Below are 14,137 nucleotides of genomic sequence, written 5' to 3'. Positions count from 1 at the left end.
TCTTTGATTGAGTGTCGCCTCTTGGTCATTCTAAGCTCTTTGACTTCAGCCATCATACCAACACAGGCGCGTGCTCTAACCGAAAGCGGGACACGAGTCTCTATAGCAACCTCTCGCCACACAACCTCTCCAATGCACCGCCTCGCGATATTTACAAACAAGTCGCATGAATCATATTTATTTATATCCGACAGTAACGGAGGAACGCGTCCAAATGTAGTGAAGTAAGAGTGCTGATTTTTCTCTAATAATTTAATTGAGTAAGAGTAAAATTACACATCTTTAAATGTACTCAAAAAGTACACGTTACCCAATAATTTTACTTAAGTACATGTAACGAAGTAAATGTAATTCGTTACCACCAACCTCTGGGTTAAAGTGACATTTAAAGGCTTAACTAGGTTAATTAGGGTAAAGTTAGGGTAATTAGGCAAGTTATTGTATGATAGTGGTTTGTCCTGGCGACTATCCAAAACAAATGTTGCTAAAGGGGGCTAATAATATTGACCTTTAATAAATTAGAAACAGCTTTCATTCTAACCGAAATAAAACAAGTTGAACTTTCTCCAGAAGAAAAAATATTATAGGAAATACTGTGAAAAATTCCTTGCTGTGTTAAACATCATTTGGGAAATATTTGAAAGAGGAAAGAAAAATCCACAGTTCTCTTCAGCTGTATATATGACATGAACAAATGGCAACAGATCTGCTGTCTCAGTATGCTTTATATCAGTATTTGTCTGAATGCTAACCTGCGCTGCTCTTCTCCATGTTCTCCAGATGGGACGGTCAAACACTCATCCATGTGACCATGCAGCAGTCGTAGAACATCTCCACCAATCAGGAATCCTGAAACGCACAGTGCTAAGTAAATGAACATTAAAGATATGGTCAAGTGCTTTAAAATGTACATATGAAAAAATAAGAGAGGGCAGGACATAGAGTAGGTTGTCCCCTTTAAAAAAACAGCAAGTAGTGTTTTGTGTAACACTTTATTTTGATGGTCCATTTGAGTATTAGTAGACTGTCTGCTTAATATCTGCTGATACAGACATTTAACTCATTATAAGAAATTTTGCAAATACATGTCAACTTACACTAACCCTAACGCCTGGTTTATACTTCTGCTTCAAGTGATCGGCGTGACCTACAGCGCAAGCCTTGCACGTAGCCATGCATTTATACTTCTGCGCGCTGTTTCTGTTGCTCTGCACTACCCTTCCGAAACGCTAGCTGGCAGTAGGTGTCTATGTTTCTCTGTGTTGAGTTCCTTCACTGGTGTATTGTTTTTTCTGAACGCTTCCTTAATGTACAATTGGCTCAAATTCGCTAATTTTGAGGCGGGAACTGGCAAAGGTGCAACAACTTTAATCATAAGGTAAACATAAAACAGCAGTCTCCATCAAGAGCTCCTTCACGGGACACCCTGCATCATGCTCGCGCGGCTCACACCTCCGCCCACACTTGTCAGTACTACCAAGCTGACCAATCACAGAGCTTGCGCTACGCAAGGCTCATTCTGAAACCGTACCTCCACGGACGTTTCTGGAGACCCGGCGGCACGTTTTTCTGCAGTTTTTGTTTTCGCGAATCCGCCAGAGGTCGCTGTGTACGCTTTTCGAGATCTCAAATTTCCCTCGCGAGTGCCATTTGTGCCTGCTGTTCTTGCGTAAATCCACCAGAGGCCGCTGTCGACTCACTTTTGGACAGACTTTCTGACTGACTGAGCGAATGATCGGCTGACCCACCCTCCCCCTTCCCTAAACCCAAACAATTTTATCGATTGACCCGCCCACCCACTTCCCTAAACCCACCCAACACGTTTCAAAAGCAATCCAAAATAATAAAAGCCCTCGTCTGACCTTTTTTTTTTTACCACATCCTCACCCTGCTATTCACTTGTTTGTTTTATATTTTGGATTCTGTTTTTGTCTTACCTGCTTTCTGGAACCACTCTTCACCGAACTCGAACCCCCGTTTTCGTGGACAACTCCTCTCAGCATCTCAAATCCGCCGACGTACGTGGCGCACTAACGGGACAAACTGGTTGCAGCCGGAAAGCCGTCCATACGGATGTAAGTGGTCAGCTGGTAAGCGCGAAAAGGAACAGCGTCACACCGCCCCGTATCGTTTGTTTAAAGAAATGAAATGCAGCCATACGTACCTCCGCCTACGTAATTCGCTGTCTCCAGAAACGTCTGCAGGGCTACATTTCACAATGAGCCTGCGTTGATTTTTTGAGAGGTGCGCGTCAGCGACGCAGACGGCCACGACGAGAGGCTATGTGTCCACGCGTAGGCTGCGTCGTAGCATACGCGTGCGCTTAACGCAGAAGTATAAATCAGCCTTAACTCCAACGTAACTGTCTACTTATAGTCTAATGAGAATTAGCAATGCAACCTAAATTCAACAAACGGACCATCAAAATAAAGTGTGACCGTGTTTTGTTTTATCACAGTGAGAATGGTTGAGCTCAAGCGCATCAAATTAAAGCAAATGAGAAGAAGGGGGCGGGGCATGTCAGACACTAGAGAGCATCTGATTGGTCAGAAGATTTGATGAGAAACTGAAGTACGAGGTGACGTGAAAAACCAGTTAATCCATTAAAGCAGAAGTGACAAACTGCAAGCTTTGGTTGTTTATATCAGCTTATTATTTTCTAAACACTAGCCAAAAGATCTCCTTAAAACTAACCGACTGAAAGTAACATCTAACATTTTTTATTTTCATTTCATGGGACCTTTAAGTAGAATGATGTGACATTTGAGTAAAGTAGTAAACTGCTCTCTCACCCTGAGCCACTTCACTCCCAGAGCAGATCGGCACCACACTCCAGAGCGTCTGCTGGAAAGCTGCGTCCACGTGTAAACTGCCGTTCCCATACGACAAGTGCTGCAACAGAGAGATGCAATCAGATTCGGATTTATCAGCCTCCTGTTTTAGGGACTGAAAGCTCTGAAGTGATTGAATTAGACAGCAGACTGAGTGAAACATGAGCTGCGCAGTCACTGCATGATCATCTAACTGAGATGTATGAACAGATACTCACCAGGTAACGTTCAGACGACACACTGACCAGAATGAGGTCATCACCCACCCGCACCTTCTCACCCTCGGACCGCTGTTTGGATGCAGGATGGATCGTCCACCAACACGCCTCACCTTCAAACACACACATTTATCCACATGTTTATGCACAGACCTTCATTGTTTTAGTAAAAGGCAAGGCAAGTTTATTTATACAGCACATTTCATGCACAAAAGTAATAATAATAATAATATCAATAATAATTATATATTTAAAACAGATACAAAATCTGTTCAAACAGGTTTAACAGGAATGAAAAAAAAAGATGGACGTAGCACAGTGCTCATTCAGTAAAGGCACAGCTAAACAGCATGTAGTAAGAATGCATTGAAGACAGTAGGGCTGCACAATATATGGTTTCAGCATCGATATTGCAATGTGCAAATCTGCAATATTCACATCACAGGATGACAAAGTGAGTTTAAATCATTTAGGCACAGGAAATTATAAAATCTTCCACTTTAGATCACAAAGATCACTTATATTTAATTATTGTTCAATTATTAATAAGCACTACCTGTATGTACTGCCTCTTGTTGAATTGCTGAATGTCTTCTCAATTTTAAGTCACTTTAGTTAAATGACTAAATGTAAGTGGAATTATTTATACAATGAAGACTATAGAAGATTAAAACATATGCTGGAATAGTTGGCGGTTCATTCCGCTGTGGTGACCCCTGATAAATAAGGGACTAAGCCAAAGTAAAGTGAATGAATGACTATATTTTTGTATAATGTTTTACATTTTATGCAGATGCACTCCAGTAAAATTATAAATACTTTCCAAATAGAGTCATCTTGTGGACCTACACTCGTTCAAACTTCTTATTTAAAGCTGACACAACACAATTCTTGCTATTTCATTGGGACAACTTACATTTTTTATGTTCAATCCACATAAATCTGTTAAAAGTGTTAAGTTAACTTAATTTGTGCTGGGACAACATCAATGAATTGTGTGGAACCCTGCATTTTTTACAGTGTATATTCGTGTTGAAATATATACTGCGTAAAAACTAAATATTGCAACGTCATTTTTTTTACAATATCGCAATTGATTAATTACATTAATAACAAATTAATTAATTGATTAATAACAAATGATCTGATTAACTCCAATCGTGCAGCCCTGGAAGACATTTTCACATTTTCTACTTCAGAAGTGAAAACTATTTCTGTACTCTTCCTTTCATTGCGATGATGCAGTGATTTTAACACAACAAATGCATAACACATCAACAGTCAAAAGCACAGTTCATTCACTTTACTTTAGCTTAGTCCCTTATTTATCAGGGGTCACCCCAGTGGAATGAACCACCAACTATTCCGGCATATGTTTTAATCTTCTATAGTCTTCATTGTATAAATAATTACATTTACATTTAGTCATTTAACCAAAGCGACTTACAATTGAGAAGACATTCAGCAATTCAACAAGAGGCAGTACATACAGGTAGTGCTTATTAATAATTGAACAATAATTAAATATAAGTGATCTTTGTGATCTAAAGTGGAACATTTTATAATTCCCTGTGCCTAAATGATTTAAACTCACTTTGTCATCCTGTGATGTGACTATTGCAGATTTGCACATTGCAATATCGATGCTGAAACCATATATTGTGCAGCCCTACTGTCTTCAATGCATTCTTTCTACATGCTGCTTAAATGTGCCTTTACTGAATGAGCACAACAAATGCATAACACACCAACAGTCAAAAGCACAATAACAGTCTGTACTTCAATACTAAGCAATGCAAGCTTATTTATACAGCACATTTCATACATAATAAGCATTAGACATGAACCAACAAAACAATCAAATGATTAAAACAGATTAAAGATGTGTTAAAACAGATCTAAAATGAAAACAAAACTAATATGCTCACTTCAAGTCTTAAGAAAAATATTGTTAAAAATTGTCTACAGATATTCAGAGTTCTCTGATGAAAGTAAATGATCACCAGTGCTTTAAAGTAACACATTACACATACTCAGATGACTGTAATTGAGTAGTTTTTCTCAGGAATTGTAATTTACTGAGTAGTTTTATAAATGTGAACTATTACTTGCCCTTGAGTTCATGTTTAGTGCAGTATCTGTACTTTTACTCCACTACTTTCCTTCATCCTGCTGTCACTACCCTATTATTTTCTGTCTATGGGGATTTAAGAAATCAGTCCTGTGATTCCTGTCTAATCAAATCAGAAAGTAAATCACATCATACTGAACTACCTCAAGACATGGGCGATTTATAAATGCAGCAAACTGTTTGGAAGAATTAAAAGCGCCCAAGGAGATGTCCAAAATTTTTACAAGTAATGATCGAGAGACTGTTTATACTACATGTCACTGATGAGATGACGACGGATGTTTACTGTATGATGACCCAAATGGCCTTAAACAATAACTTAATGCACTACAGAATATTACGTTTACACACACATCCAAAAAATTACATGTAAACCAGGAGTGTCCACACTCGGTCCTGGAGAGTTTAGCTCCAACCCTAATCAAACACACCTGAACCAGCTGATCAAGCTCTTACTAGGTGTACTAGAAGCTTCCAAGCAGGTGTGCTGAAGCAAGTTGGAGCTTAAGTCAGCAGGACACCGGCCCTCCGGGACCGACTTTGGACACCCCTGATGTAAACGCATCAACCTTTCACAGTGCATTACTCAATACTCACTACTCTTGAGTACTTTTAAAAGGGACACTTTTTACTCATACTTTCAGTAATATTTAGGCTAGGCTGGTTTTAGCTGGTCAACCAAGCTGGTTTTAGAGGGGCTTTGGCTACTTCCAGGCTGGTTTCCAGTCATTTCCAGCCTGGTCTTAGCTGGTCAGACTGGGAGATGACCAGCTAAAACCAGCTTGACCAGCTTAGCCAGGCTGGGAGCCCAGCCAAAACCAGCTACAGTATGTGGTTTTAGCTGGTCATTTTCCAGCCTGACCAGCTAAGACCTGGCTGGAAATGGCTGGAATCCAGCCGGGAAGTGGCCAAAACCCTTCTAAAACCAGGCTGGTCAACCAGCTAAAACCAGCCTAGGCTGGTTAAAGCTGTTTTTTTACAGTAGGGATGTTCCAGAGAAATGTTGGGTGTAATTAATAATCTGCATTCGGGAAATGTAAACAGGAAGTGACATCACCTGTTGCGTCTTCCTGAAGGCCCACGTCAAAAGCCAGTTTGTCGGTGGACGAGCGAGCCGTAGAGAGACAGCACAGATACTGCAGAGAGAAACACATCAGCACATAGACCTCACACACACACATACACACACGATGATGTCATCAAAGCAGCACACACCATCCCGCTGTAGGAGTGTCTCAGTAATACAGCATGGCCATAGAGCAGCGTACGGTGACCTCCGCCTTGCGCCGTCTGAAACACACACACACACACACACACACACACACACACACACACACACACACAGAGAGACAAACACTATTAAACTCCACACTATTAAACGATAAATGAAACTCCTCAGCTCCACATTCACAGCGGAATCACACAACAGCCCTGCACACACAAACATGTTGACACAATTATATCATCGTGTTTATATAAGCTATACTTAAATGTGCCCATGTACATATAAAGCATTTATATAGAGAAGTCTTTTCTATAGTTTAACAGGAGCTCTACTATACGATCCCTCATAATGGAGGAGCAAAACCACTCCAAATTCACAAATACTGCTGCATTTGTTTCACTGAATGCTGACTTTTTATGCAATAATGCAGTAGCGTGTATGCTAGTAATTGTGACTAAAACTGCATACTTTCCTACTATATAGTACAGCAATAAGTCAGCTGAACAGTATGTCTGCTTTCAGCAAGAAGGTCCTGGATGACCTACAACTTCCTCCAAGATTCTGGAGTGTGTATTCGATGGACGCTTGACTAACCATGTGGTCAAGGGAGAGGATGTATAAGTGGATGTTGAAGAGGTGCAACTGATGCTGGCAGATCGTGTGATAATGGCAACATGGGGAATGCAGTACATCAAGATTTCATTTATACTACCCATACTCATACTACAATATATAACACTTGTGTGAACATAACACAATAACCTAATATATTCAGTAAAGAAACTCTGCATTTCTTTGTTCTAAAGTAGATTTTGGGTCCCACTTTATATTAAGTGGCCTTAATTACTATGTACTTGCATCAAAAAATAAATACAATGTACTTACTGTGCTCAAAATGTAGTATTAGAGAAAGGTTTGCTGGTCTGGGTAGGTTTAGTGATGGGTTTAGGTGTAGTGGATGGTCAACAGAATAATTAAAGCATGCAATTACAGAAATTCATTACATATGTAATTACATGCATGTATTTAATCAATCAGAAGTACAACGTAAAAACACGTATTTACACAATAAGTACATTGTAACAAATTATAAATTTTTAGTGCATGTGCATATTAGTTAAGGCCACTTACTATAAAGTTTTTAAATTTAAATATATATACACTCACTGGCCACTTTATTAGGTACACCTGTCCAACTGCTCGTTAATGCAAATTTCTAATCAGCCAATCACATGGCAGCAACTCAATGCATTTAGGCATGTAGACATGGTCAAGATGATCTGCTGCAGTTCAAAGCGAGCATCAGAATGGGGAAGAAAGGGGATTTAAGTGACTTTGAACGTGGCATGGTTGTTGGTGCCAGACGGGCTGCTCTGAGTATTTCAGAAACTGCTGATCTACTGGAAATTTCACAACCATCTCTAGGGTTTACAGAGAATGGTCTGACAAAGAGGAAATATCCAGTGAGCGGCAGTTCTGTGGGCGTAAATGCCTTGTTGATGCCAGAGGTCAGAGGAGAATGGCCAGACTGGTTCCAGCTGATAGAAAGGCAACAGTAACTCAAATAAGCACTCGTTACAACCGAGGTCTGCAGAAGAGCATCTCTGAACACACAACACGTCCAACCTTGAGGCGGATGGGCTACAGCAGCAGAAGACCACACCGGGTGCCGCTCCTGTCAGCTAAGAACAGGAAACTGAGGCTACAATTCACACAGGCTCACCAAAACTGGACAATAGAAGATTGGAGAAACGTTGCCTGGTCTGATGAGTCTCCATTTGTGCTGCCACATTCAGATGGTCGGGTCAGAATTTGGCATCAACAACATGATAGCATGGATCCATCCTGCCTTGTATCAGCGGTTCAGGCTGGTGGTGGTGGTGTAATGGTGTGGGGGATATTTGCTTGGCACACTTTGGGCCCATTAGTACCAATTAAGCATTGTGTCAACGCCACAGCCTACCTGAGTATTGTTGCTGACCATGTCCATCCCTTTATGACCACAGTGTCTCCATCTTCTGATGGCTACTTCCAGCAGGATAACACACCATGTCATAAAGCCTAAATCATCTCAGACTGGTTTCCTGAACATGACAATGAGTTCACTGGACTCAAATGGCCTCCACAGTCACCAGAGCTCAATCCAATAGAGCACCTTTGGGATATGGTGTAACGGGAGATTGGCATCATGGATGTGCAGCCAACAAATCTGCAGCAACTGCGTGATGCTATCATGTCAATATGGAGCAAAATCTCTGAGGAATATTTCCAGTACCTTGTTAAATCTACGCCCGGAAGGATTTAGGCAGTTCTGAAGGCAAAAGGGGGTCCAACCCGGTACAAGTAAGGCATACCTAATAAAGTGACCGGTGAGTGTATTTTACAGTACATTTATTTATATGTTTAGTTGGTAACACTTAATTTAAGTAACGATTCACACTATTATTACTGGCTTATTACCTGCCTATTATTAAGAAATTAACTGTTTATTAGTACTTCAAAGTGTGATCTTATTCTACATCCCTAATCCTACCCAATATCTAAACCCAACGACTAATTTCCTAACTATTAATAAGCAGCTAATTAATAGTTTATTGCACTAAGAGTCTTAGTTAATGATTTATTAATAGTGTGAATTATACATTTAAATACAGTGTGACCGTTTTGATCATTCCTGTACACATTACATTTAACACAAGAGGACACACGAACACATTTGCAAATAAATGGACACGACAAACTGCAATTTACACACAATAAATGAACATGAAGAATCTCGACACGTCAGATGAGTCTAAACCTGTGAGTGTTTTTCCATCCGATGATCCTGAGAATCAGCACTTCCTGAGTGTGTTAATGGCTCTCTGAAGGCTGTGTGTGTGTGTGTGTGTGTGTGTGTGTGTGTGCGTGTGTGTGTGTGTGTGTGTGTGTGTGTGTGTTTCAGGTAATGGCTGCAGTAATGCTTGAGGACAGGAAGAACAAGACCTTTATTTTCTCATTACACTGAGTCCAGCACTCGCTCTCGTCTCACAGGAATAACACTGCATTCACATCCACATTACACTACATCACAGCACTGCAGGACGCACAACAACGACACAGACACAAACGCACACACACAGACTCCTACCTTCATCATGAATTTCTGTGGCCCATGAGAGGAAGAAAGACAACGTTAATGACACAGGAAATCCAGATGAGATCAGGAATCTACATGATGCTGAACGCCTCAAGTCTCACTAACATACAGTACAGCACTACTCGTGTTCTGCAGTATGCAGTATGTACAGTGTGTGCTACAGAATGCAATGTGCTTAAGCTTTCACTGAGCACTGAGTTAATTCTGGAACCATTGCTTATGTCTTAACTTAAAGTCTGCGTGAACCAGAAGTTTCCAGAGACTTTTATTTTAGTTGATGCACTTCCAACTGAAATGGAATATTGAGCAGGGGGCGGGGCTTTCTTTGTGCACATCATTCCCTCATAGCAAACTAACGGTAAGGGGGCGTGTTTGAAAATATTAGGTGCGTTTGACATGAGGCACAGCTGCAGCCGGTGATCAATGACAATAGCCGAGCGCAGGCGGAGGCGGAGTTGAAAACGGAGCCGTCAAGCCGGATACTTCGGGGTTCAAAGGTCATCAGTCATGATGACCGATCACATTTAAAAACAAAAGATTTACAAATAAAGCAGAATACAGTCTCTACAAACTATAGTTCATTTTTAAACAATAAGGGAATTATGAATTTAATCTATTACAAACGCATGAGAGAAATAAGGGGAAATGAGAGGGTAATATAAACATATAAACGAACAGGCCTATTAAATACAAAGCAATTAGCACAAATTCTAGGAGTTTAAACATCACTCTAGGCTAATACTTCTTGTTTGAATATGCTAAAAAGGGGTTTATATTTATTTACATTTATAGATATAAAACTTTCCAATATATATTACTGTAAAACCCAAAACAAGGTGTTTTGATTAAGTCTTAAACAATGATTTAGATTATTTTGGATAATGAAAGCATTTTAATAAAGCACTTTAATCTAAAAAGATTGAACAAAGGGACATTACTAAAATAAGTGAGCTACACTTTAAGTAGACGTTTCCCAGAAAGTCCAGGTATAAACGGCTAGACTGGAAATAATATATATATATATATATATATATATATATATATATATATATATATATATATATATATATATATATATATATACATTTTATAATCCTAAAATCATTTTATAATTAATAAATAAAAGATTTAAAAAAATAATTAATAAATATTTAACTTAATTTGTTAAGAAAGCTTTAGGGTGGCAGAATCAATGATGATAATTATTTTATTACAAGTCTGCAAGACTTATTTGAGTTAATATTTGCACTGTAAAAAATAAATCCGTAAAATTTACAGTAAAAAAACAGCAGCTGTGGTTGCCAGTACTTTACCGTTAAAAATACAGTAAAAACTGTAAAAGTAATTTCTCATTTTTACGGTAAGCTACCGTTTTTTGTTCATTTATAGAGGTAATATGTCTGTATTTTGAATTACCAATATCTACACATCTTTTGTTACACACGTTAGCACCAGAGGTGGTGATGAGGAAGCTACATAATGAACCAATGCTCATCACAAACAACCTTTCCCACAAGCAGATTAGTGTATCGGTGTGTAGAAGGTGCTCAGTGTCATTCACACGGCTACTAAACACCAGTATGGGAACGCATTAAATTAAAGTCATGAAATAAACATTGTTTATCAACATTAGATGTAGAAATAAATCTCTAATGTACAGAACTGATGGGAAAACAACTAAAAAGATCCATAGTAATGTTAATAAAAAGCTTAAAAAGTGATGTGCCATACAGGGAATTCTGGGAAAGTCAATTTACGATTATTCGCCGTATATATTAAGGAAACATACTGTTAACCAGGTTATGGATTTTTACTGTGGCATTTTTTTACAGTTTTTTACCGTTGAAATCACGGCCATTTTTTACAGTGTGGGTTATTTATTAAAATATATCATTTAAATCGTTGATGGAGCTGATTGCAGTAAATAGTCTGTATTAAAAAGGTTGAAAATAAACCTGTGCAAACAAGCTAGACTTTATAAGCAGATTATTTAACAAAACATGATACTGCAGTAAAATATCTGTAGTCTTTTAATAATCATGATGTGTACAAGATGGTATAAAAGTGAATTGTTTGTTTTGAAATTTGTGAATCTGAATTTGTCCAATAATAAACACGAAATACACGTGGTTGTTGTCATGCGGTGAACTCGGCCAATCATGTAATATCAGTGTAGTCATCAGAGCTCGTGCAGTCGCTCTTCACATGCTGCACTGGCTGAATCAGTCGTCTGATCTCGGAGCGCTGTCGTGATACTTTGATGCCACATGTGACAGTCACGTGGTGTCTGCGCAGCGTCAATCCGGACAAAATTTCTAACCAGCATGCACTGCTTTAAGACAGACTTCGATTGGTCTGCGCAGCGCTGCATGCAGTCGAACGCACCTATTGTGTCTGAAGCGTCAAACTGACATCATCAGAGAAGGAGCCAATCCAAATGCACAAGCACATCCTCAGAGGTTGATTGACGATATATTTTCAGTGGATTAACGTGCACGGTTCTCCTTAAGAATAACAATATGTGTTAGCATAATAAACATTGCAAGTTTTCGATTTCACTCGGACGCTAAGATACGATACGATAAATTAGGATTTTTTGATAATTTGTTCTACAGAAGCAAATCTGGAGTTGATTTGAGACTCTTATTCTACCTTATATATTTTGTTTTTAGTTAGCAAATCCTAAATTGTGGGGCAGCACGGTGGTGCAGTGGGTAGCACAATCGCCTCACAGCAAGAAGGTCGCTGGTTCGAGCCCGGCTGGGTTAGTTGGAATTTCTGTGTGGAGTTTGCATGTTCTCCCCCATGTTGGCGTGGGTTTCCTTCGGGGGCTGTAGTTTCCCCCACAAGTCCAAAAACATGTGCTATAGGGGAATTGGGGATCCATAGTGTATGTGTGTGAATGATGCATGGATGTTTCCCAGTGATGGGTTGCAGCTGGAAGGGCATAAAACATATGCTGGATAAGTTGGCGGTTCATTCCGCTGGTGACCCCAGATTAATAAAGGGACTGAGCCAAAATAAATGAATGAATGAATCCTAAATTGTGTTATCAAGTTCAACTATCCACTCCCAGGTGTGTTATAATGCAACCAATAGTGCGCCAGCCACTTAAAGTAGATAAACAAAACTGGCGAGATTTTAGGCAAACCAGGGTGAGACATTTATGCAATAGAAGCTCATTCACTTTGAAAAACACCTAAAAAAGTAAAGCCAGTAATGATGTCTGATGCTTTGTTGTCTCAGTAATGCTGGTTGCAGTTCTAACTGTAATATCATGCTGCCTGGCAGTCTGTAATTACCTAATAATGTTTTGTCATAGAAGCGTAACACATCTTCATTCTGGGTCATTCTACCTCTAAACATCTTCGTTGTCCATTTTCATTTATTCATTCATTCATTTTGCTTAGTCCCTTATTTATCAGGGGTCGCCACAGTGGAATGAACCGCCAACATTTCCAGCATATGTTTTACACAGCGGATGCTCTTCCAGCTGCAACCCAGTACTGGGAAACACCAATTTACCAATAACAGCCAATTTAGTTTATTCAACTCCCCTATAGCGCATGTGTTTGGACTGTGGGGAAACTGGAGCACCCGGAGGAAACCCACGTCAACACGGGGGGGAACATGCTAACTCCACACAGAAATGACAACTGACCAAGCCGAGACTCGAACCAGTGACCTTCTTGCTGTGAGTGGACAGTGCTAACAATTGCACTTAGGACAGCTGTTGAGTTGTCCTAAAGTTTTTTTCGTTATGGTATTTCTGTAACACCACCTTCCTAGAGAAAAGAATGCACTTAGATTTTGTCATAACAGAAATGACCAAGTTTAGAAACAGATATAATAATTTATATTTCTAAATTATATTATTTAATAATTATTTTTTCGGGGTTTTCACCTTCATTGGATAGGACAGTAGAGAGAACTGACAGGAAAGCATGGGGAGCAGAGAGAGAGGAAGGATTGGCATAGGACCACGAGGCAGAATCGAACTCAGGTCGCCATGAACACCGGATGTGTTGACGCGAACCCAGGCTCATTCTGAAAACGTAGTCCCGTGGACGTTTCTGGAGACTGCGAAATACGTAGCCGGGGGTACGTACGGCTGCATTTCATTTTTTTTAAGCGAACGCTGCGGGGCGGTGTGACGCTGTTCCTTTCGGCACTTGCCGGCCGGCCGCTCGCCTCCGTGTGGAGGGCTTTCCCGTTGCAACCAGTTTGTCCGGTTAGCTCTTCGTGTTCTTTGGGGGACTCAAGGCGCAGAGAGGGGCTGACCACGACGACGACCAGGTTCGAGTCCGGGGAAGAGCGGTTCCGGAAATCAGGTAAGAAAACAAAAACAAAATCCAAAAAATGAACCGAACAAGTTCGTCTCAGGGTGAGAATGTGGTCAAAATCTGAAAACGTAAAAATTAGACGAGGGCTTTTGTGAATCGTCGTTGGTTGGGTTTAGGGATGGAGGAGGGTGGGTCAGCCGATTGGCCAGGTCGCACGGTCAATCATTCTGTCATCCAGGCAGACAGGCGGAAGGTCGTTCGACAGCGGCCTCTAGCGGGTTTACGCGAGAACGGCGCGGGAAAAAGCGCT

At 40.1% G+C, this 14,137-nt stretch overlaps 1 protein-coding gene across 1 annotated transcript in view; it reads right to left on the bottom strand.

Moving 5' to 3' along the window:
• Positions 1-14,137, bottom strand: part of LOC130238133 (ryanodine receptor 2-like) — a 274,083-nt gene that overhangs the window by 242,086 nt on the left and 17,860 nt on the right. The window contains 6 exon segments of the mRNA XM_056469038.1: positions 753-849; positions 2,793-2,892; positions 3,050-3,162; positions 6,238-6,316; positions 6,396-6,470; positions 9,536-9,550. Of these exon segments, the coding sequence (XP_056325013.1) occupies positions 753-849; positions 2,793-2,892; positions 3,050-3,162; positions 6,238-6,316; positions 6,396-6,470; positions 9,536-9,550 (479 nt within the window).

Source organism: Danio aesculapii, chromosome 12, assembly GCF_903798145.1.
Source record: "Danio aesculapii chromosome 12, fDanAes4.1, whole genome shotgun sequence".
Classification (NCBI taxonomy): Eukaryota; Metazoa; Chordata; class Actinopteri; order Cypriniformes; family Danionidae; genus Danio; species Danio aesculapii.
Note: the sequence above shows the minus strand (reverse complement) of the source record. Positions and strands in the feature narration are given on the sequence as shown.